Source organism: Lissotriton vulgaris, chromosome 1_1 (assembly GCF_964263255.1).
Source record: "Lissotriton vulgaris chromosome 1_1, aLisVul1.2, whole genome shotgun sequence".
NCBI lineage: Eukaryota > Metazoa > Chordata > Amphibia > Caudata > Salamandridae > Lissotriton > Lissotriton vulgaris.
The window spans coordinates 12741769-12762755 of NC_141685.1; the positions used below are offsets into that span (position 1 = coordinate 12741769).

The following is a 20987-nucleotide window of genomic DNA, read 5'->3' on the forward strand; positions in this document are numbered from 1 at the left end:
CTACTCTAGAGGGGTTAGCATTTTAATCAGAAAGGGGGTGCATTTCGATATCTCGGACACACACAGGGACTCCGGGGGAAGGAGTGTAATTGTGGTGGGCACTGTGAGACAACACAAGATGGCATTGGTGAACACATATGGCCCGAACATAGATGACCAGGGTTTCTTTGAGAAAATATGGAACACATTGGCAGATATCCTAGTCGAACATATTTTATGGAGAGGCGACTTCAACATAGCATTGAAGGAGGGGCTTGACAGATCGCCAAACACACTGGAGCCACACGTACAGGCGAGGGCGACACTCCAAGACATTATGCAAGACCTACAGATGGGGGACATATGGAGAGTCCAACACCCTGGAGAGCTAGTGGCAACGCACATAAATGCTGCACCTAAAAGTTGGTCCAGGCTGGACTACTGGCTAGGTACACAGGAAGTGATGTCATGGGCCGTACACATAAAACATCTCCCACGTACACTTTCGGCTCACAGCCCTGTACTGCTGGAGATTGACATACCGCGCTATGTGCCCCCTCCTTTTACATGGAGATTTAATGCAGCAGCATTGCGAGACCCATTATACGTCGACACTATACATAAAGCAATACTAGACTACTTTGAATTAAACTGCCCCACGACAGAAGACTCTTGCCTACTATGGGAAGCCTTCAAGGCTACATTACGGGGGGTGTGCATTAGCACGACCACGGGCATATTAAAAGACATAAGGCAACAACTAAAAACACGCGAAAGCGCCATACACACACTGGAGCACAGATATACACAAACAAGAGATACAGCGTTATTGGGGGAAATGCAGGTCCTCCTAACAGAACATCGACAATTTGCAGAAGATGAACTTAAATATATCTCCAAACAGAAAACGGCTAGGAGGTATGGTGAGGGGGGTAGACCAGGTAGAGCTCTAGCTGAGAAAATATGCACCGGGCGATAGCCACAAAACATCACAGCTATCAAAACCAAAGAGGGAACCATGACACATGACATAAAAGGGATACTAGGTGAATTCATGGACACTTACGGCACACTATATGAGGCACGCCCCTCGCTACCACAAGAGGAATTACTAGATTACATGGCGGATGTAAAAATAGCGTGGTTATCTGATGGGCATAGAGAATACCTGGCTTGCCCTATCACGGTAGAAGAGGTAGTGGACACCATCAAACGTCTCCCTAATGGCAAAGCACCAGGGCCCCTACGGCTACACAATAGAATTTTATAAAACATTCGCGGACCTGCTCACCCCACACTTAGTGAGGTTATATGGAGAGGCGCATGAGGCGCAAGAGCTTCCGACATCTATGAGGGAGGCCTTGTAGATTGCTTTACTAAAACCAGGGAAAGATGGGGAAAATTGTGACTCATACCGCCCACTGTCGCTCATAAACGTAGACACTAAAATTATAGCTAGTTTATTAGCAGACAGACTAAAGCCGCTCATGCCACTACTGATAAGACCCGACCAATCTGGCTTCATACCGGACAGGTCGACGACACATAACACACGCACCTTATTTGCGCTGGCTCATTATCTGGCCCCAGAAGTAAAGGCAGTGGCGGTTCTGTTAGACGCGGCTAAAGCGTTTGACACAATAGATTGGCCATTTCTGCACGCAGTCCTAATACGTATGGGGTTCCCTCCAATCTTCACAGGATGGATCACGATGCTCTACACCAATTTGACAGCACGCATTAGGGTGAACAGGCATGTCTCGGAACCTATTGCTATATGCTGTGGCACTAGGCAGGGGTGTCCACTCTCCCCAATGCTTTTTGCTTTGGTACTAGAGTCCCTAGCTTGCAAAATTCGACAACACACCACTACTCGGCCATACAGTTGCCGACACGTCCAATACACATCTCCCTGTACGCGGACGATATGGTGCTTTACGTAAAAAATCCGGAACAGCACCTTAACCCACTACTACCTGAGTATATCAAATTTGGCCAGCACTCAGGTCTCCAGATCAATTGGGCTAAGTACCTCGTCCTGGCGTTAACGGACGGCACACACCCAACGGCCATGGATTATCCACTAGAGTGGCAAGATGAGCCGACCAGATACTTGGGAGTATGGTTTCACAGGGACCCGGAAATTGTTATCCGGACCAACTACGGGAGAGTAATCTCATCACTAGACGAGAAGATCAAATGATGGAATAAGCTGCCGTTGTCGCTGGCGGACAGGGTGGCAATTGTGAAAATGGTGCTCCTGCCCAAGTTCCTGTACTTGTTTAATAACATCCCAATTAAACCTCCTGCGGAGGTGTTCCGAAATATCAATCATGGTACTAAATCTGATTTGGGCGGGAAAACAAGCCAGATTGGAATTACAAACGATGACGCTACCATATGCTGAGGGGGGTTTCAAAGTGCCAGATCTATATCTGTATTATTTATGCGCCCAATCGCAATTCGCGCATTACTGGTACCACGAGATTCCTTTCTTGACACATGTGGCGGTGGAAGCTAGTCCCGCTGTCCAGCATACTGCCGCATAAACGAGTTAGATTACACGAGCGGGACATAAATCCGGTAAACACCACTGCGGAAGCGTGGAGGCTGATGGGCAAGGTGACTAATCGCCTCCCGCTCTATGCACCTGCGCTCCCACTGGCACATCACCCGGCGCTTTCGGTTACACAAGAGCAGGTTGGGATGGAGTTACTGAGACGAGCTGGTATTGATAAGTTGGGAGATTTGTATAAAGATGGGGTCTTTCAATCCCTAGACAAATTGGACTACATTAGCAATCCGACACTACTATTCCGATTTAACTACTACAGGTTACAGAGGGCGGTAAAAGAGCACTTTCCTACATTCCCGGAAGAACCTAAGACCATGACTTCCTTGCAACTAGTTCTCACCACACCCACCGCCTCCCACCTAGTGTTGAAATTATACACAAACATGCAGAATGACATTGGTGGAAACACAGAGAGAATGAGAGGTAAATGGAGCGAGGTCTTGGATGAAGCATTGTCAGAGGAGGACTGGGCAACCACGTGCCTACTCACTGGTATGTTAACTGCAAATGGGAACCTGAGGATCATCCATTATAAATACGTGCACCAAATGTATTACACGCCTCAGAGGCTTCATAGATACGGGTTGAGGGAAGACTCCAGATGTGTAAGATGCAGGCAGGACGATGCAGACTTCATGCACTTAGCATGGCATTGTCGCTCTGTGGCGAGATACTGGGAGCAGGTGACAAAGGCCATAGGTGACATGCTGGGGGTATCTCTGGAATGTAAGGCCAAGATCTGTTTGTTGGGTATTGTCCCGCAGCTCTGGGCGATGCTGCGTAGGTTCTGCGTGGTAGCACTTTTAATGGCGAGAAGAAGGGTTTCCTTACACTGGAACAGTAAGATAGGGCCGAAAATGAAAAATTGGCTGGAAGATCTGACGTACTGCCGTGACACACTGGCCACTTATGAAGAGGAACTGCCGATAGGTTCACGCCCAAAGGACTATTGGATGTATTTACGTGACTACTTATTGAAGCACATACCAGAACAAACAATATAGAGGGACCATAGTGTTGTAATTTGACAATGGCCAGGTTAGCGCTTAGCTTTGCTACACGTTATTTCCCTTAACTTGGCCATATTAGAGAAACGCCATTTTGTATGTTACGGCGGCCATTTTAGAGAATGAGCAGCCTCGTGGTCAGCATGCCCTTTAGTCCGTTGTCCGTGCCGTTGACCACTCGAGTTTGCCCAGCAACAGGCTATTTTTAGTAACGGTCAAGCCTGTACATGCGCAGTCCCAACTGACCAGTCACCCCTCAGGAATGTTCCGCCAAACTGACCAGTGGTCTTATAGCCCCTCCCATGAGTTGGCTGTGCTCCAAAAATGACCATATATGTACATAAAGCTCTGTAACCTTGTACTGCCTACTTTTTATTACCTGTAAAAATGTATAAAAGAAGGATTCGCACCAACGTTCGGGGTGATACTTCTTGCATTGCCGAAGGGTGCTGTAGGAATGTACCACCACCCCATGGGGTCTTAATAAACTTGTTTCTTGTACTTTTCAGTTTCCGTGCCAACAGTTCTTTGGTGTGTGTGGGTTATCTACGGAGCATGTAGGCCTTGGGAACCCAATACCACAAATTGGCAACCACGAAGGGACTCATCGAGGACTCGGATGTCCGAAGGAGAGGTCGTGACGAAGGAGTGGAAACTCACCATGGACGCGTACGCTGCCGCTGAGTGACCCGAGTCTTGGCACCCACGGTGTTTTCTTCCTTTCTTCTGATCTGACCTTCCAGGTGGCGCCGGTCCCCGACTGAGATCCTGCTCGTCTGTGTTGCTGTGCAAGCGCCTGTTTGGCTGATTCGATTAAAGACCTTGGCAGTTGGAATCTGGACTTTTGAGATTTGGGTAAGATTTGTGATCGGTAAGGTAGTCTACGGACGCTTGCTGAAGTTCTATGATTGTGACTATGATTTGAGTTAGCTAACATTTTGACTTTGTGAACTTTGAATCCTATGTGTAGTGCACTTCACATAGGCAGGCATGTAGAGATGTTTCTCTAATTTTGTTCGTATTTTGAACGGCACAATTTGTGTGAAGTACGTTAAGTGCCAATTTTTACGGTATCACCTAGTGGTACTTTCTGAACATGCCTGTTTTAAGCACACTTCGAAAAATGTGCTGTCTTGGAAGCGGAACTTCGTATAGGTTAAATGAATCTCAGCCGGCTCCCCCAGAGGGGACTCCTAATCGTGACATGTATGTTAAATTCGGCCTTCCCCCTATACTGTACAGTAAATTATGGCATAAGTATACCAGAACCGATCCCGAGTTGCAATGGCCACTACATGGGTCGTTTGATTTGCGAAAGGTTCAGTTTGTGGAGCAGTGTTTGTTTCAGCACAGGTCTAGACAGGATATGTTTGATTGTGTGCGAATGTGGGAGAAAGCAGTGCGTGAGCGTATGAAGCGCGAGGTTGCCTTGGTGGATAAAGAGCAGCGCAAGGCTGCTCGAGATAAGGCTTTACAGCTGGAGGAAAAGGAGGTGCAGGAGAAGAAAGAGAGGGAGGCACGGGAACGTAATTTGCAAACGACTGGTCAATTTCCTATTCGTCGTCCGCTTTATCCAGTCCTTAATAATGACATTGATGATTTTTCATTACTAGATCGCTCTCTGCCTCCGTATGTTCACCCTATGGCTCCGTCCGAGGATTCCGGTGATGAAGGTCGAGATAAGTCGGATGGAAAGGACAAATCGAGTGTCAGGTTAACTGCGGAAAGAGCCGCGGATTTACGTAGTTTTGCTAGGAAATTAAACCTGAACCATATAACTCTAGCAACGGTTTTAGTTGAAAAGAATAAGTGGTCAGAACGAGAATTGCTGTGTTTTTTGAATACTTTTGCAAATGAAGTTGTTACTCGATTTCGTAAACATTCGGAGACTTTAGAACCCAAAGCTGTGTCGGTTTATTGTGAGAATTTGGATAAAGGTTTATTTGTTCTTTCAGATGTAGATGACCTTTTCAAACAACTGCTCCAGCTGCGGGATGAGGCGACCAGACTGCGGGAAGAAAGGGAAAAAACTAAAGATGCCTTGCCGGGGTCGATGGAGAAATCCAAAGAGTGTTCTCTCCGGGGTTCAGATAAGAATTCTAAAGTGCATGTTATGCCTATGCGTGAAGCTGCACCTTTGTATGTTCCCCCAAAGGGAGAGGGTACAGATGATGATAAAGCATCAAAGGATGCGAAGGGGTACTTTGTATATAATTGGGTGTACACGCCTTGGAATAGAGCAGATGTTATGGCATTAAAGAACTCTTTGCCCGATCTTCGTAAAAATCCAGCCGCATTCTATGAAGGGGTGGAGGGGGCTATCTCCTCTTGTGTTATGACTCTTGTTGATATAGATCTTTTCTTTGGATTAATTCTTCCCCCTGATATGTGGAGATTGATTCGTAAAACTAATGATCAAGCGATGTTTGGGGCACTTTGGAGGGATTTAGAACAGGCTGACTTAGATAGGGAACCTGCATGCAAACCGTGTGCTTTGATTTTAGATCTCCCGACGGCTATTCTGACTAAATTAAAAACACTTGTCCCTTCTAAAAAGATCGATTGGACTATGTTGGCTTCATGTAAACAGAAGCCAGACGAATCGGTATCTGATTTCTTTACCCGCTTCGAGGAAGCCTTTCATGATTACAGTGGGCAATCATTAACAGACGATACGGGTAGACATTTGTTTGTCGATAAGTATGTAGCTAATCTCTTACCGGAGATTGCAAAGCGATTGAAAACGAGCGAAAGTTCCTGGACCACGGCGACCCCTGCGTCTTTGTTAACTATGGCTCAGTATTATGAGCGGCAGGAATTAGAGGCAAAAGAAAGTGTGGATAAGAAAGCGAAAGAGTTGAAAACGAAGGTGATGTTAGCACAGGTTCGCGGTACTCAGTCTAGAGGAAATGAAGGTGGCAGGCGAGGAGGGAGTAATGTATCGTACGGTCGTACCGATATTGCTGAGGACCAATGTGCATATTGTAAAGAGTTTGGGCATTGGGCTGAAGATTGTCCGGTGCTTCGCGAGCAACGGAGTCAGCGTGGTCGAGGAAGTGGAAGGATGAGGAATAGTTATTCAGGAGCGAGAGGTAGTGGAAGTGATCGTGGTAGGTTTGAAGCGAGGGGCCGTGGTCAGGATGAACGAAACGTTTTCGATAGAAGGAATCAGTATCAGATATCGGAGGGTGAGGATGTGGAACACCAGGATTATGTGCATGCATAGGATTGCGTAGGATGGGGTGTGGAATCGGTTGAAGTGCCAGTAGATCAAAGAGGTCCATATGTATCAGCGGACATTTTGGGTTCTACTGATCAGTTTTTAGTTGATACAGGAGCTACTCGTAGTGCTTTGTCTAAAAACTTGGTTCCAAGGGCTCCCCTGTCTGGCGATACGATAACATGTATAGGGTTTGATGGCACACCCTCTCCTAGCCCATTATCACAGCCTCTTACACTTTGCATTGCTAAATTTTTCAGTTTTTCTCCGTTTTTGTTGTCACCTCACACTCCTGATAACATAATGGGTATTGATTTGCTTAAATATTTTCGAGCAACGATACGTTGCGCTCCTGAAGGAGTGCGGGTTATTCTGAATGACAATTACCCAGACTCATGCAGATTTTTTTACCATGAAAGATATTGAAGCACTAGCCTCTCTCCCTCTCACGTTATGGGCGACTTCGGATACGGATGTAGGACAGATGCTTATCCCACCTGTTCGAATTACTGTCAAGGAGGGAGTCTCCTTGCCACGTGTCCCACAATATAAGATCTCTAAGGAAGGTGAAATTGCACTGACAAACATTGTTAAGGATTTGATTATTGCAGGAGTAGTGGAGGAAGTTCCTTACAATGTTTGTAACAGCCCTATTCTTCCGATTCTTAAGAAAGACACCGATGACAAAGTCTATCGATTTATTATTGATTTGAGAGAAATTAACAAAATTGTCATTCCACAATACCCAGTGGTGTCTGATATTACGACATTACTTACATTAATTCCTCCAACGGCGACGACGTTTTCTGTCATTGACCTCAAAAATGCGTTCTTTTCAATTCCTATCCATCCTGACAGTAGATATTTATTTGGTTTTACGTTAAATAATAAATCGTATAGATTTTGTCGTGTTCCCCAAGGTTACACCGAGAGTCCTAGCATTTATAGCCAGGCTCTAAAACGACAGCTTGATTCATTTGAACTGCAACCCGGAGTAGCCCTTATCCAGTATGTTGATGACCTCTTGTTGGCTGCAGACACTTACACACAATGTGAGGAAGGTACGCTTGCCTTGCTGTCCTTTTTAGCTCAGAACAACCATAAAGTTTCTAAGAAAAAGCTGCAATACTGTAGACCCAAGGTGACCTACCTCGGTCATCTTTTGTCTAAGGAGGGGCGTGCTTTAACATCAGATCGAATTCAAGCGATTCTAGATACGCCAGTCCCCCGCACTCAGAGAGATGTACGAGCCTTCATAGGATTAACGTCCTTTTGTAGACAGTGGATAATGGGGTTCTCGCACATTATAAAACCTTTGTTAGCGTTACTGTCCAAAACTACAATGCCCCTTGAATGGACAGATGAATGTCAAAATGCTTTCGAACAATTGAGGCAGGCCCTTTGCTCTGCACCCGTGTTTGGTACACCAGATTACACGAAGCTTTTTACATTGTACGTGCACGAGAAAGATGGGTGCACATTATCAATGTTAGCGCAGGTACACGGGGATAAGCAGAGACCATGTGCATACTTCTCAGTGGTTCTTGACCCTGTAGCACGAGGGTTACCTGGGTGTTTTCGAGCAGTTGCAGCAACAGCGGTAGCTATACGGCAGAGTGAGGGAATAGTATTATCGCACAAACTGTTGGTGCTAGTTCCCCATGCAGTAGATGCCTCGTTAAACCAAACAAAGACTCAATATCTTACCAGTGCACGTTTAACAGGATATGAGCTCACACTTTTGGCGCCACATATCACACTGAAAAGATGTGCTACCCTGAACCCTGCTACTTTATTGCCCTATCCGGTTGAGGAGGGCCAGGAAGAAAAACATCATGATTGTGTTTTCCTGACTGAGGAACAGACAAAGGGTCGTGTCGACTTACAGGATAGGCCACTTTCAGACGTGGATGGGGAACTGTGGGTTGATGGATCGTGTTTGAGGTTGCCAGATGGTACGACTTCTGCAGCATATGCGATCACGACACTTAAGACAGTGGTAGAAACAGCAAGAATACCCCAGAAATCAGCTCAAGCAGCGGAGCTGATAGCTTTGACAAGAGCCTGCGAATTGAGTGCTGGCCTATGTGTGAACATCTATACAGACAGCCGGTATGCCTTCGGAGTAGCGCATGACTTCGGCCTACTCTGGAAAGAACGTGGGTTTTTGACTTCTCATGGAGTTCATATTATGCATGGAGAACTGGTGCGTGATCTCCTAAACGCGTTGCTCTGCCCAAAGAAAGTAGCGATAATCAAATGCAGTGCACATAAAAAGATCACTGATAACGTGGGTCAAGGCAATGCCTTTGCAGACAGCATAGCAAGACAAACAGCTATGTCTCGAACTGACTCCCCCATGTATGTAACTAAATCACAGGCCGAGCGATGGTATGATGCTAGAGCGGAGATACTAGATATCCAAAAATCAGCGACTGAAGCAGAACTTGCGGTATGGGCAACAGAAGGGGTACTAGATGATGAGGGTTGTTGGAGAAGCAAGGATATGGAGAGATGGAAATTGCCTGCAGCTTACTTGCAAGCGATGGTTCAGATGACACATGGGTTGGCGCATGTTGGAGCTCTTGCAATCACTCGACTGTTAACACGAGTTTGGGAGCATCCTGAGATTGCCAACACTGCCAAGAGAGTAGTGCAGACCTGCTTGATATGTTTACAGCACAATCCTGCAAAAGGGACGCATACTCCGAAAGGAGGTTTTGTTCCACCTTCTGCACCGTTCGAAGTACTGCAAATGGATTATATCCAGCTTGAGCGTTGCAATAACCTGAAGTATGTCTTAGTGGTGGTGTGTGCTTTTAGCAAATGGGTTGAGGCCTTCCCCACGAAAGATAATACGGCTTTGACAACGGCTAAGGTGTTGCTCAAGGAGTACTTCCCTCGTTACGGTGTTTGCAAATTTTTGTGGAGCGATAATGGTCCTCATTTTGTTGGGAAAATTGTGGAGTACGTACTGAAGGGATTGGGAATTCAGCACAAATTCCACGCTGTGTTCCACCCCCAGTCAACAGGTCTTGTCGAGCGGTATAATGCTACGTTGAAATTGAAGCTGGCTAAGATTGTGGCGTCCACGTCATTGAAGTGGCCGGATGCCTTGCCGCTAGCATTACTCTCTATCAGATCAGTGCCCCATTCTCGGACTGGCCTCACACCATATGAAGTGGTGTTCGGAAGGCCTATGAATATATGGGGAGTACCTAAGCCGGGATTGTTAAAGGATGTGCCTTGTATAATGATGAACGACTATTTGGCACGATTAACAAATGATTTGCTTTCTATCCATCAACAGGTTCGAGAAGCGCTCCCTGACAATTCTACTGGAGAGTCTCACAATCTTCGTCCTAATGAGTTTTTGATGGTCAAGTCGTTTGAGAGGGCGAACAGCTTGGAACCGAGGTGGCGTGGCTCGAGCAAGTCCTCCTGGCAACTCGAACGGCTGTGCGAGTGACCAACAGAAAGCGGTGGGTGCATTCAACTCACTGCCGTCGGGTTTCTCCGGACCTGGTGAATCCTGCTGTACTGACCGACTACAAGGAGATCCTGGATAAAGAGAAGAGCCCAGCTGTGACATCGGACGAAGTTGAGGGAGCCTTCCCGGACCACACTGTTTCTGGACGACAGCGTTACAATCTGCAGCCCCGATAGGAAGAAGATTTTTGTTTTTCGAGACTGGTTGGTTACCGCTCTGGGGTTTGTGAAACGGAGACCGGGAATCTCAAGGGGGCGGGGGATCAGTTCTGCCAAGAGTAGCGACACCCGTCTTGACCCCGGAGAAGAAAACAACGACTACCTCGGAGCTCAGCACTGTATTTTTCTTTTTTAGGTATAAACATTTGAGACATTGCGAACTCTTTGAACTATGGCCTTTTCTGCATCACGAGACAAAAGAATACTTGGTGCCATTTTGTTCGTATTGACAATCGTGGTGATAGCAGTGATAGCCTGGGTAGTAGAACTTGTGGTGCCTGTACGAGAACATTTGCTGCCGACTACCCCGGCTCCATCTGAACATTTTCACTTCACCTTGCCCTACCATGAAGAACGGCACCGACAGACTTACTTGAACAATAGCTTTATTCAGATTTTACATCATACTCATAAAATGACAAATACTTCCAATTGTTGGGTGTGTGGGATGTTGCCTGGTCATCAGAAAAGGGGGCACTCCGCTCATCCCACTCCCATTTTCCCATAATGGTTCCTGCAATGCCTGGTATACTCTTCTATTCACTTTACGATGGCCAACGAAAGGGGTGGTGCTTTTCCGTTTGAACAAAATTTGTTACCACGATCGGGATGGGTATCCAAGAGCTGAGGGTACTCGGTTTGAATGGGAAGAGTACCGCCCCGATAATGTGTCTGCACCCCGTGTCTACAGTAATCAAAGGAATATTAATATGTCCAGTTCACATGTTATTAATGTTATAAATACTAAGGCTGATCTCTGCATACGTAATAAAGGTACAATCCCGGTTGGAAAAAGTGAATGTAACACCACACTCACATTTGACAGTCCGAATGGCACATCGTTTGTGGCCTCTCGAAATACCTACTTTATCTGTGGCAATAGAGGTTATCATCAACTTCCTCTCGGATAGTCTGGCACATGTTACGTATCTTTTGTATTGCCCCCTGTATTCATTGCCCCACCTATGTACCATAATGATTATGTGCTTTACAATGATTTTGTACTAAATCGTGTCAAACGAACCGCGGTTCTGGACGACATTGACCAGACCGACACTACTTTACAGCAATATGTAGACTTTAATTTGGGACTATTTTCCTTTGTGGGGGCTGCCTTAAATAGTCGGAAAATACGACGACTGACTCGCATTGTCGAGGCTGTAGCCAATGATACTGCTATCGCATTGGGGAACATAACGGAAGAACTCCAGATTTCTAGAATTGTTACGCTCCAGAATCGTATGGTTCTAGATGTGGTTCTAGCTGACCGTGGGGGGGCATGTAGAATCATCGGAAGTAGCTGTTGCGTGTACGTGCCTGATAATTCGCCTTCTGTTTATGATGCCATTTCAAAGCTCCACAAAATAGCTGCTGAAATACAGCCGGACAATGGTACTTGGACTCTTTTGGGGTGGTTCTGGTCAATGATTACCACTTGGGGTTGGAAACTGCTGACGATTTTATGTGTCATTGTTGGGATGCTGTTCTTTGTATGTTCATGTATACAATGTGGCCCTGCCTTATGTTCCATGTGCTTATCAGCTTGTATCCCATCCAGACGAGCTTCGACTCAGAATGAAATGATGCTTCATAAAGAAGTTGCTCAAATAATGTTAATCAATATCGAAGATGAGTATCCCGATTACGTCCACTATGAGGTAGCTTCAGCTAAACGCTAAAAGGGTCGTCTGTTGTAATTTGACAATGGCCAGGTTAGCGCTTAGCTTTGCTACACGTTATTTCCCTTAACTTGGCCATATTAGAGAAACGCCATTTTGTATGTTACGGCGGCCATTGTAGAGAATGAGCAGCCTCGTGGTCAGCATGCCCTTTAGTCCGTTGTCCGTGCCGTTGACCACTCGAGTTTGCCCAGCAACAGGCTATTTTTAGTAACGGTCAAGCCTGTACATGCGCAGTCCCAACTGACCAGTCACCCCTCAGGAATGTTCCGCCAAACTGACCAGTGGTCTTATAGCCCCTCCCATGAGTTGGCTGTGCTCCAAAAATGACCATATATGTACATAAAGCTCTGTAACCTTGTACTGCCTACTTTTTATTACCTGTAAAAATGTATAAAAGAAGGATTCGCACCAACGTTCGGGGTGATACTTCTTGCATTGCCGAAGGGTGCTGTAGGAATGTACCACCACCCCATGGGGTCTTAATAAACTTGTTTCTTGTACTTTTCAGTTTCCGTGCCAACAGTTCTTTGGTGTGTGTGGGTTATCTACGGAGCATGTAGGCCTTGGGAACCCAATACCACAATAGATGAACTGCAACATAGTGCATAGGGATGAGTCATACACAGTTCTTAATGGAGAGAAAGAATGCTGTGACACAGTGACTGAAGATTTTAAATCTCAGGTTGTTTTATTATAGTTAAAGGTTTCTGAACTGTTTTAAAAAAAGAGTATAAAAAAAAATGTAAGAACATGGACATGTTTTGCAGCGTATACAGCACTGTTTGATAGTACGAATGCTTTTACATGTTTCGCTGCCGGTCCCAACGATGTCGGCTGATGGGATGTGTACAGAAATCAAAGTCTTATATGAATTGCACCTATATGTAGCCGGCCTCAAAAGGTTGTAGGCGCAGATATGTATTTTACCTATGCGAAATGTGCAATAAACATCTTACACCAAAAAAAAAAAAAAGTACCAATTGCTTACAAATCATATTTGTACACACAAGCAGAAATGAAATTCACTTCTACAGAAAAAATTCTGACAGCGGTTCAGCAGTTTCTCCTCCTTCTATCATAAGAGATGAGTCTCCAGAGCTTGAGGTGGAACCACAGTAGACTCTAGAGGAGTGAGAGGACAATTGCAGCGTTTGGTGGCATGGGAGGGATATCGCTCTGCAGTGCATTCTTGCGAACCAGGTTGGTTTGTCCATGCTCCCAGGTTAGTAGACTCAGTCATTTCATAAAAGTTTCAGAAGAAGCCAGCACCAAGAAGAGGGCACTGAGGGAAAGAGGGGGCACTGTCAGGAAGCAGCCGGGGACGGGGAGTTTGAGACCTTCTGCTCTAAGCCTGTGATGGACTGGATTTTGGAGGCTTCAGTGCCGAGACGTACAAAGCCTCTACGTTTATGAGCTGTTCATTTCTAGGTCTAGGCTGGCGATGGTAATACATCTGCTAGGCAAATGGTCACTGCCTGGCAACTTTCTGAGTTGAATTGACTATCTTGCTGTAGAGTTGGTTCTCCTTTTCAGGTCTCACCTTTGTTGTTCTTCTCCTGTTTGATTCTCTTGTAAATCCTGACCTTTGGATGATGGGCTCGAGTGGTTTTCTAGTGTCCCTGTATTTCTCCTTGACCTACTCTTTCCCTTGCGCAGTTTCATTTGCTTGCTTACCCGCTCTTTTACCGGATTCTTCCAGTTTGGCTTAGGAACACTGGAGCCACCATCCTGAAGCTGGAAAGTGATCTTAACATCTTAGCAAGTTCCATATTTTAATTCAAAAGACAAAATTCAGTAGAGATTTCACTAATGTTGAGGGAGTGGAAGGTGTCTTTGAGTGTCAACTGAAGCAGAAACTCCTAGGAAGCCAAACCCACCAGTTTACCTATTAGTTTCCCCGGTGCTGCAATGTCTACCGTACAACAAACTGTCCAATTTTAGACAGTGAGGCCTGATGGGAAAAAGGAATCCCCACGACGCAACAGACAATTATTTCATTTGGATTTTGGTTGCGAAGAGAGAGAGAAAAACTGCAGATTGATTATTCTCAGAGGACTAATTTAAAACTTCTGACCTCAGGCGGCTGATCTGACAAATTATTTTAAATTATGCCAAGTAATGGATCCTTCTTGTCTTCTTATTTGGGTGGTCATTGCCAGAGTAAGTTTGTAACCCTAGCACCCAGTTGTGTTCTCTTCCACCCACTCCTCAAGGGAGGTGAGGGGGTGAGCACAACTGAAAGGGCTGGGACCAAGCCTGCGGCAGATCGTGGGAGCAAATTGTGCTGAGGTGTGGATCCTCCTTGCCTTATCAATGAATAGATGCAGCTGGATGTGGGCACCCTGTAATCTTCAGTAAATCAAATTTAAACCTGCAGAAGGTAAGATTTCTTAAAATATGCATCCTTTTGGGGACATTCTTCTGTCAGAGTACTCACACCACCTCCAACAGTCTTCTGAGAACTAACTTTCAAATACACATGTAAGACAAAAACTGTTACTGTTTCTGCTCTGTAAGGGATTTAATGAAAGTCCATCAACTCAGATAGAAGGACAGAAATGCAGATGATACAGACAAGCCCCCCTCCATTCCCCCCCTGCTCCTTACTTTATCTTCTGCAGCCGGGTGTCCGGGTGCTTCAAGGCCTCCCAGAGCAGGGTCGCACCAGCGTCACCCAGTTTATTGTCCCTCAAGTCCAGGTCCAGCAAAGAGCGGTTGGAGCGAAGGGCGGCGGCCAGAGCTGCACAGGAAGCACCGGTCATCTTACACCCATGGAGGCTAAGAAGGAGCGAGAATTCATAATCCTATTGATAGAGAAAAGCCACGCCCCTCCGCCCCTGACCCAATCCCCTGCTCCTTACCCGATCCTCTGCAGCCGGGTGTCCGGGTGCTTCAGGGCATCACAGATCAGGGTCGCACCAGCGTCACCCAGTTTATTCTCACTCAAGTCCAGGTCCAGTAAAGAGCGGCTGGAGCGAAGGGCGGCGGCCAGAGCTGCACAGGAAGCACCGGTTATCCAACAGCTCCTGAGGCTAAGAAGGTGCGATACAAAGAAAGTGATGGAATGAAAATATGAACAATTCTGAAGATTTATTACTCAAAGTACTAAAACAAAGGTATAAATAATCGGACCAGCAGCAGTCATGGCCCAGTACTCTCAGATCTGAGGTGCACAAGAAACACTTTAACTCCTCCCACTGTCACCTGGCTGGTCAGTCAGGGACTGACAAACTTTCTCCTCTAGTAGAGAGAATAGAAGGTGAATCAGGTCCATTGCAAAGACATCCTCCGTGTTACACCCCCGGGTACAGTACGGATGCTTGGTGTTATAGTACTGAGTATCACAGGGCAGACCACCCAGGTACAGTACAGATGCTTGGTGTTATAGTACTGGGTCTCAGAGGGCGGCCAACCCAGGTACAGTACAGATGCTTGGTGTTATAGTACTGAGTATCACAGGGCAGACCACCCAGGTACAGTACAGATGCTTGGTGTTATAGTACTGGGTCACAGAGGGCATCCCACCCAGGTACAGTATGGATGCTTGGTGTTATAGTATTGGGTCTCAGAGGGCAGCCCACCCAGGTAGAGTATGGATGCTTGGTGTTATAGTACTGGGTCTCAGAGGGCAGCCCATCCAGGTACAGTACGGATACTTGGTGTTATAGTACTGGGTCTCAGAGGGCAGCCCAGCCAGGTTAAGAATGGATGCTTGTTGTTATAGTACTGGGTCCAGCAGGGCAGCTCTCTGTGGTACAGTACATATACTTGGTGTTATAGTACTGGGTCCAGGAGGGCAGCCCACCCAGGTGCAGTACTAATGCTTGGTGTTATAGTACTGGGTCTCAGAGGGCAGCACACCCAGGTACAGTACGGATGCTTGGTGTTATAGTACTGGGTCTCACAGAGGGCAGCCCACCCAGGTACAGTACGGATGCTTGGTGTTATAGTACTGGGTCTCTTACGGCAGCCCACCCAGGTACAGTACGGATGCTTGGTGTTATAGTACTGGATCTCATAAAGGGCAGCCCACCCAGGTACAGTACAGACGCTTGGTGTTATAGTACTGGGTCTCAGAGGGCAGCCAACCCAGGTACAGTACGGATGCATGGTGTTATAGTACTGGGTCTCACAGAGGGTGGCCCACCCATGTACAATACGGATGCTTGGTGTTATAGTACTGGGTCTCAGAGGGCAGCCCACCCAGGTACAGTACGGATGCTTGGTGTTATAGTACCGGGTCTCAGAGGGCAGCCCACTAAGGTACAGTACGGATGCTTGGTGTTATAGTACTGGGACTCACAGGGCAGCCCACCCAGGCACAGTACAGATTCTTGGTGTTATAGTACTGGGTCTCAGAGGGTAGCCCACCCAGGTACAGTACGGATGCTTGGTGTTATAGTACTGGGTCTCACATAGGGTAGCCCACCCAGGTACAGTACAGATGCTTGGTGTTTTAGTACTGGGTCTCAGATGGCAGCCCACCCAGGTACAGAACGGATGCTTGGTGTTATAGTACTGGGTCTCACAAAGGGCAGCCCACTCAGGTACAGTATGGATGCTTGGTGTTATAGTACTGGGTCTCAGAGGGCAGCCCACTCAGGTACAGTACGGATGCTTGGTGTTATAGTACTGGGACTCACAGGGCAGCCCACCCAGGTACAGTACAGATTCTTGGTGTTATAGTACTGGGTCTCAGATGGTAGCCCACCAAGGTACAGTACGGATGCTTGGTGTTATAGTACTGGGTCTCACAGGGCAGCCCACCCAGGTAGAGTACGGATGCTTGGTGTTACAGTACTGGGTCTCACAAATGGTAGCCCACCCAGGTACAGTATGGATACTTGCTGTTATAGTACTGGGTCTCACAGGGCAGCCCACCCAGGTACAGTATGGATGCTTGGTGTTATAGTACTGGGTCTCACAGGGCAGCCCACCCAGAGACACTTAAACATAATGTATCACAGCACACATAATAACAAACAACGCTATCACTACATGACCTTCCCTGAGTGTCCTTGTGAACTCGGTGCTCTTAGATATGCAGGATTCGTCTCTTTCCTACTCCTAGAAAGGGTCCTTCCCAATCCAAAGATGGCCAACGCTTCCTGGCTGTACTGGGCCTTGCAGAGGGTCATCCTCATGGAGTCGGTTCAAGGAGCCGCCTCCAGCACTGCAAACACAGCTGAATATTCAGATGAGGAAGAGGAAGGCAAAGCCTGCTAGTAACTTCTTCTTCTGAAATAAGGTGCCTGCTGGTCTTCTTTTCCTGGGGGGTCTGTTCTGCACCCCTCATTACAGCCCTCTTTAGTCTCCCCATGAAGTACAGAGATGAGGGGTTGAGGGGACAGCACCAGGGCAGGGTGAGCCACGGACAGGCCCCCCACTGCTGATGACAACACAGGAATTATTAATCTAATTGCTAATGCCAGATTGATTCTTATTCTGTGCCCGAGTCAGAGGTCTCAAGGGGGTGAAGGGGTCACTCCAGTGAGAGGATCTTATGGTTTCACATTTTTGTAATATTTTAACTGACACTGACCAGGTCACCCCCTGTGTTCTAGAACAAGATGCAAATTTAGACTTAGTAACAAGTCGTCTGGGTTAATGCATCCTTGATATCTTTCTGTGACAGAAGATAAAACCTGAACAGCAGGACATGAGGATATTTGACTTGTGCTGGGGAGACCCCTCCTGGAAAGGGGAACATTCAGTCAATGTCCATGCTGGCACAGTGCCTGGTTGTGAGCAGTGATGCTGCAGTGAGATGGATGAGACGAGTATCTACATACAGAAGTCTTGGGGTTCAGCCAAGGATGACGCAGAAGCGCCTTGAAGTCTCTCATGCGCTTAGATGCTGAGATGGTTTCTTGTACCAGAGCTTCAAACAGCACATGGCTAACAGCACCGCTGGAAACACAAAGGAAATAAAAGGCCCAACCCTGTGAGCCCAGTTCTATCTTTATCATGCATGTCTGTGCACATTCCTGTCACCAAGAAGTCCTGTGAGGTGGTAAATAAAGTCGTTGTTTCAAATGCCACAAACTGTGACTGCCCAAGATTGCCATGTGTGAGAGCTGTGAATGAAGGATGGGAGAAGGAACTCAGTCAGCACATCTCCCTTGGTGGGAGGGGCTAAGAAAGATTAAAGGTATTTAATCAGTAATGTAAATTGCATTGAGTGAGTGATATGCACATATCTGCAGCTACAATCATGGGCAGCTCCTGCACACACATCACGCCGGTCTCTATATTTCATGGAGTGTAGCCATTGGTAAGTGCTGCATTTGTGCAGGAAGGTGATGAGTACTTGTGTAACGTATGCTCAGCAGTATTTGATCCTGATGGAGTCAGTACACACAGTGCTATCTTTAAGGATCCCTCCACCCTGTGGTGGCATCAAGGCTCGCTGTTCTTGCCTCATTGTGCTCTGTAAATATACAGTGCAGTTTCACTTCCAATCTAGATCTCAGCTCCTTAGAAGAGACGTCCATATAAAGGTCGCCAGTCATTCCATCATAAACTGACACAACTTCTCTGAAGTCTGTGTATTTTGTAGGACGCATGTGAAGGGTGATCCAGTCCACCTCCTCTAGGCAGCATGGATTGTGCGGGTTGTGTCTGACCTTTTGCAAAACTTGAATATGGAATACAAATGGTGAAAGCTGGTTTTCTATCAATAATCCCTAATGTACATATATGTACATATGTAACATCCCATTCCCGCTAAGTAGGGGGCTCACAGTGCTTCACTTTTCAAATGTTTCATAATAGAGGCTCTAATTAACATATAATATGGGTCCATCGAATGTCTCTCTCTCTCTCTCTCTCTCTCTCTCTCTCGTGCCTCTTTCCGCCCCAGCCCCGCCCGCCTGCCCCTCGGTGCTCATGCTCCATGTCCCTCAACCCTGCTCTTCAATTCCTAGATCGGCTTTATAAGCCTGCATACATACACTGCTTTAGCATCACGCTAGAACGATATCTAGTATTTATGCTCTTGGTGCTTGTAATCACGTTCATCTGTTCTGTCTATTGATTATTGCAGCACACATATTTTATACCAGAATAACGTTGGTTCAATAAACACCTTGAAAACGTCCCACAGTGTGTTCTCTGTCTATTTCTCTGAGAACAAGTGAGCACGAGTGGCTGAGCAAAAGGTTCTGTACTGGTTCCACGATACCAGAGTGATCAGAGTTGTCATGTTCAGTGGTTGCCAGAAACCATTCACTTCCTGCTGAGGTTAGAGGGGCTTATGGTGGCACTGTGAGCTAGGTGGTCTGTAGGCCAACACATCCCGACTGGGTGTCCGGAATGAGTCTTGGCACCAAGCCCCTAGTTTACATTATACAAACAGATCACAGCTATAGATATAGGAAGGCCTTTCAGCCCATGGCTGTGGGGTCTACGGAGGGCCAGCTGCCACCTGTGCCCCCTCAGGCTTGCAACAATGGAGTCATTTACTAGGAAATCCACTGGTGCGGGCCCTGTGGCTGTGAGCAGGAGTGGGGCCCTGGGCAGCTGCCCACACTGTCCAGCTCTAGCACTAGGACCTGCCTCTCCTTTCAACTAGTTCCAACTACAAAGAGGGATGGAGCAGAGTTGTGTTCAATTGCTAGCCTATCTCTCCTCTTTCTGCTCAGCACTCTAGATTTTTAATGTTTTTTCCTCTCCCCTGCTGCTCCATTCCTGCATGATTAGTGCAGTTTCTAGGATTTGTGGGGCCCCCAGGAAGATTAGGAACATACAGGCTCGTCTAAGTTGTAACGTAACATTGACCATTAATGTCCTGGCATTGTTGAAGCCGCACATCTCACCACTATCCTTCTCGCTACTCTGCTTGTGTCAGAACAAGCCTCTCTGATATCAATGCCTCTTATTCATGCACTATCCTTCACTTCCCATTTCTGTCCCTACCCCTTAACCCTTTCCCAGGTTCTGCCAGGGGTGACAGGGCTATCTACATGTCCATAACATCGCTAATCTACAACATACATAGCAAGGCTGCTATAATGAGCATCCCGATAGATTAGCTGAGGAGGCACTTCATCTGACACCGGGGGTCCCTGCATGGTGAGGCTTCACCACACAGCGGCCTGACATCTTTTGAGAGGTGTCCAGTTTGCGACCAAGACGTGCCCCTTAGTCTCCCCCACCAGTTAATGAGGTTGGATAGTCCCTTGGGGAGATTCTTTGTTCTACACCTACCTGCACTCAAGGTATAATTAGAGTCGGGTTCTCATAGCAGGAGAGCGCTCGATTGCTGCCTTGTTTTATAAGCCTGCATACATACACTGCTTTAGCATTACGCTAGAACTATATCTATGGAGCAGAGTTACGTTACTTGTCAACTAGAGTTACATGCTCTTTGGGGTCTCGCTAGGCACGTTGCTAGACTAGATTACACTGTAAGAAGCGCTTGTACTGTAACACCACATTTCAGCATGGCTGTAACTACCAATATTGAGCACAAGTGTGAACCATTCACCATGGCTATAGCTGACTCAGGACATAGGCACCTTTGCTCGCACGCACATGTTCGGCCTGTCGTTGCCTTGCAGTCTGCTCTTATTTAATCGCTGATGTTAACGCACAATGGTTGCTAAGGTACATCTTTCACAGCACTTGGCTACCACATCCTGTGGCCTTAGAGGCACAGCACACACTAGTGGTAGCCACCATCTATAGTATCACACCTAGTGCTAGCAACATGAACGTCCTGACTTCCCTGTGCTTTTTCATTGATTAAGATACCCCATGTGCCTTTCAAGAGAGACTGCAGGTATTCTTTCGTTTTGTTTCTTATGCATTTCCAC

At 46.7% G+C, this 20987-nt stretch overlaps 1 protein-coding gene across 1 annotated transcript in view; it reads right to left on the bottom strand.

The window, feature by feature from the left end:
• LOC147736957 (NACHT, LRR and PYD domains-containing protein 12-like) overlaps positions 1–20987 on the bottom strand; it is a 663764-nt gene that overhangs the window by 497167 nt on the left and 145610 nt on the right. Inside the window, exons 5-6 of the mRNA XM_086922399.1 lie at positions 15033–15203; positions 14779–14949 (exon numbers count right to left, since the gene is read on the bottom strand). Coding sequence (XP_086778525.1) covers positions 14779–14949; positions 15033–15203 — 342 coding nt within the window. The remainder of the gene's footprint in view (positions 1–14778; positions 14950–15032; positions 15204–20987) is intronic.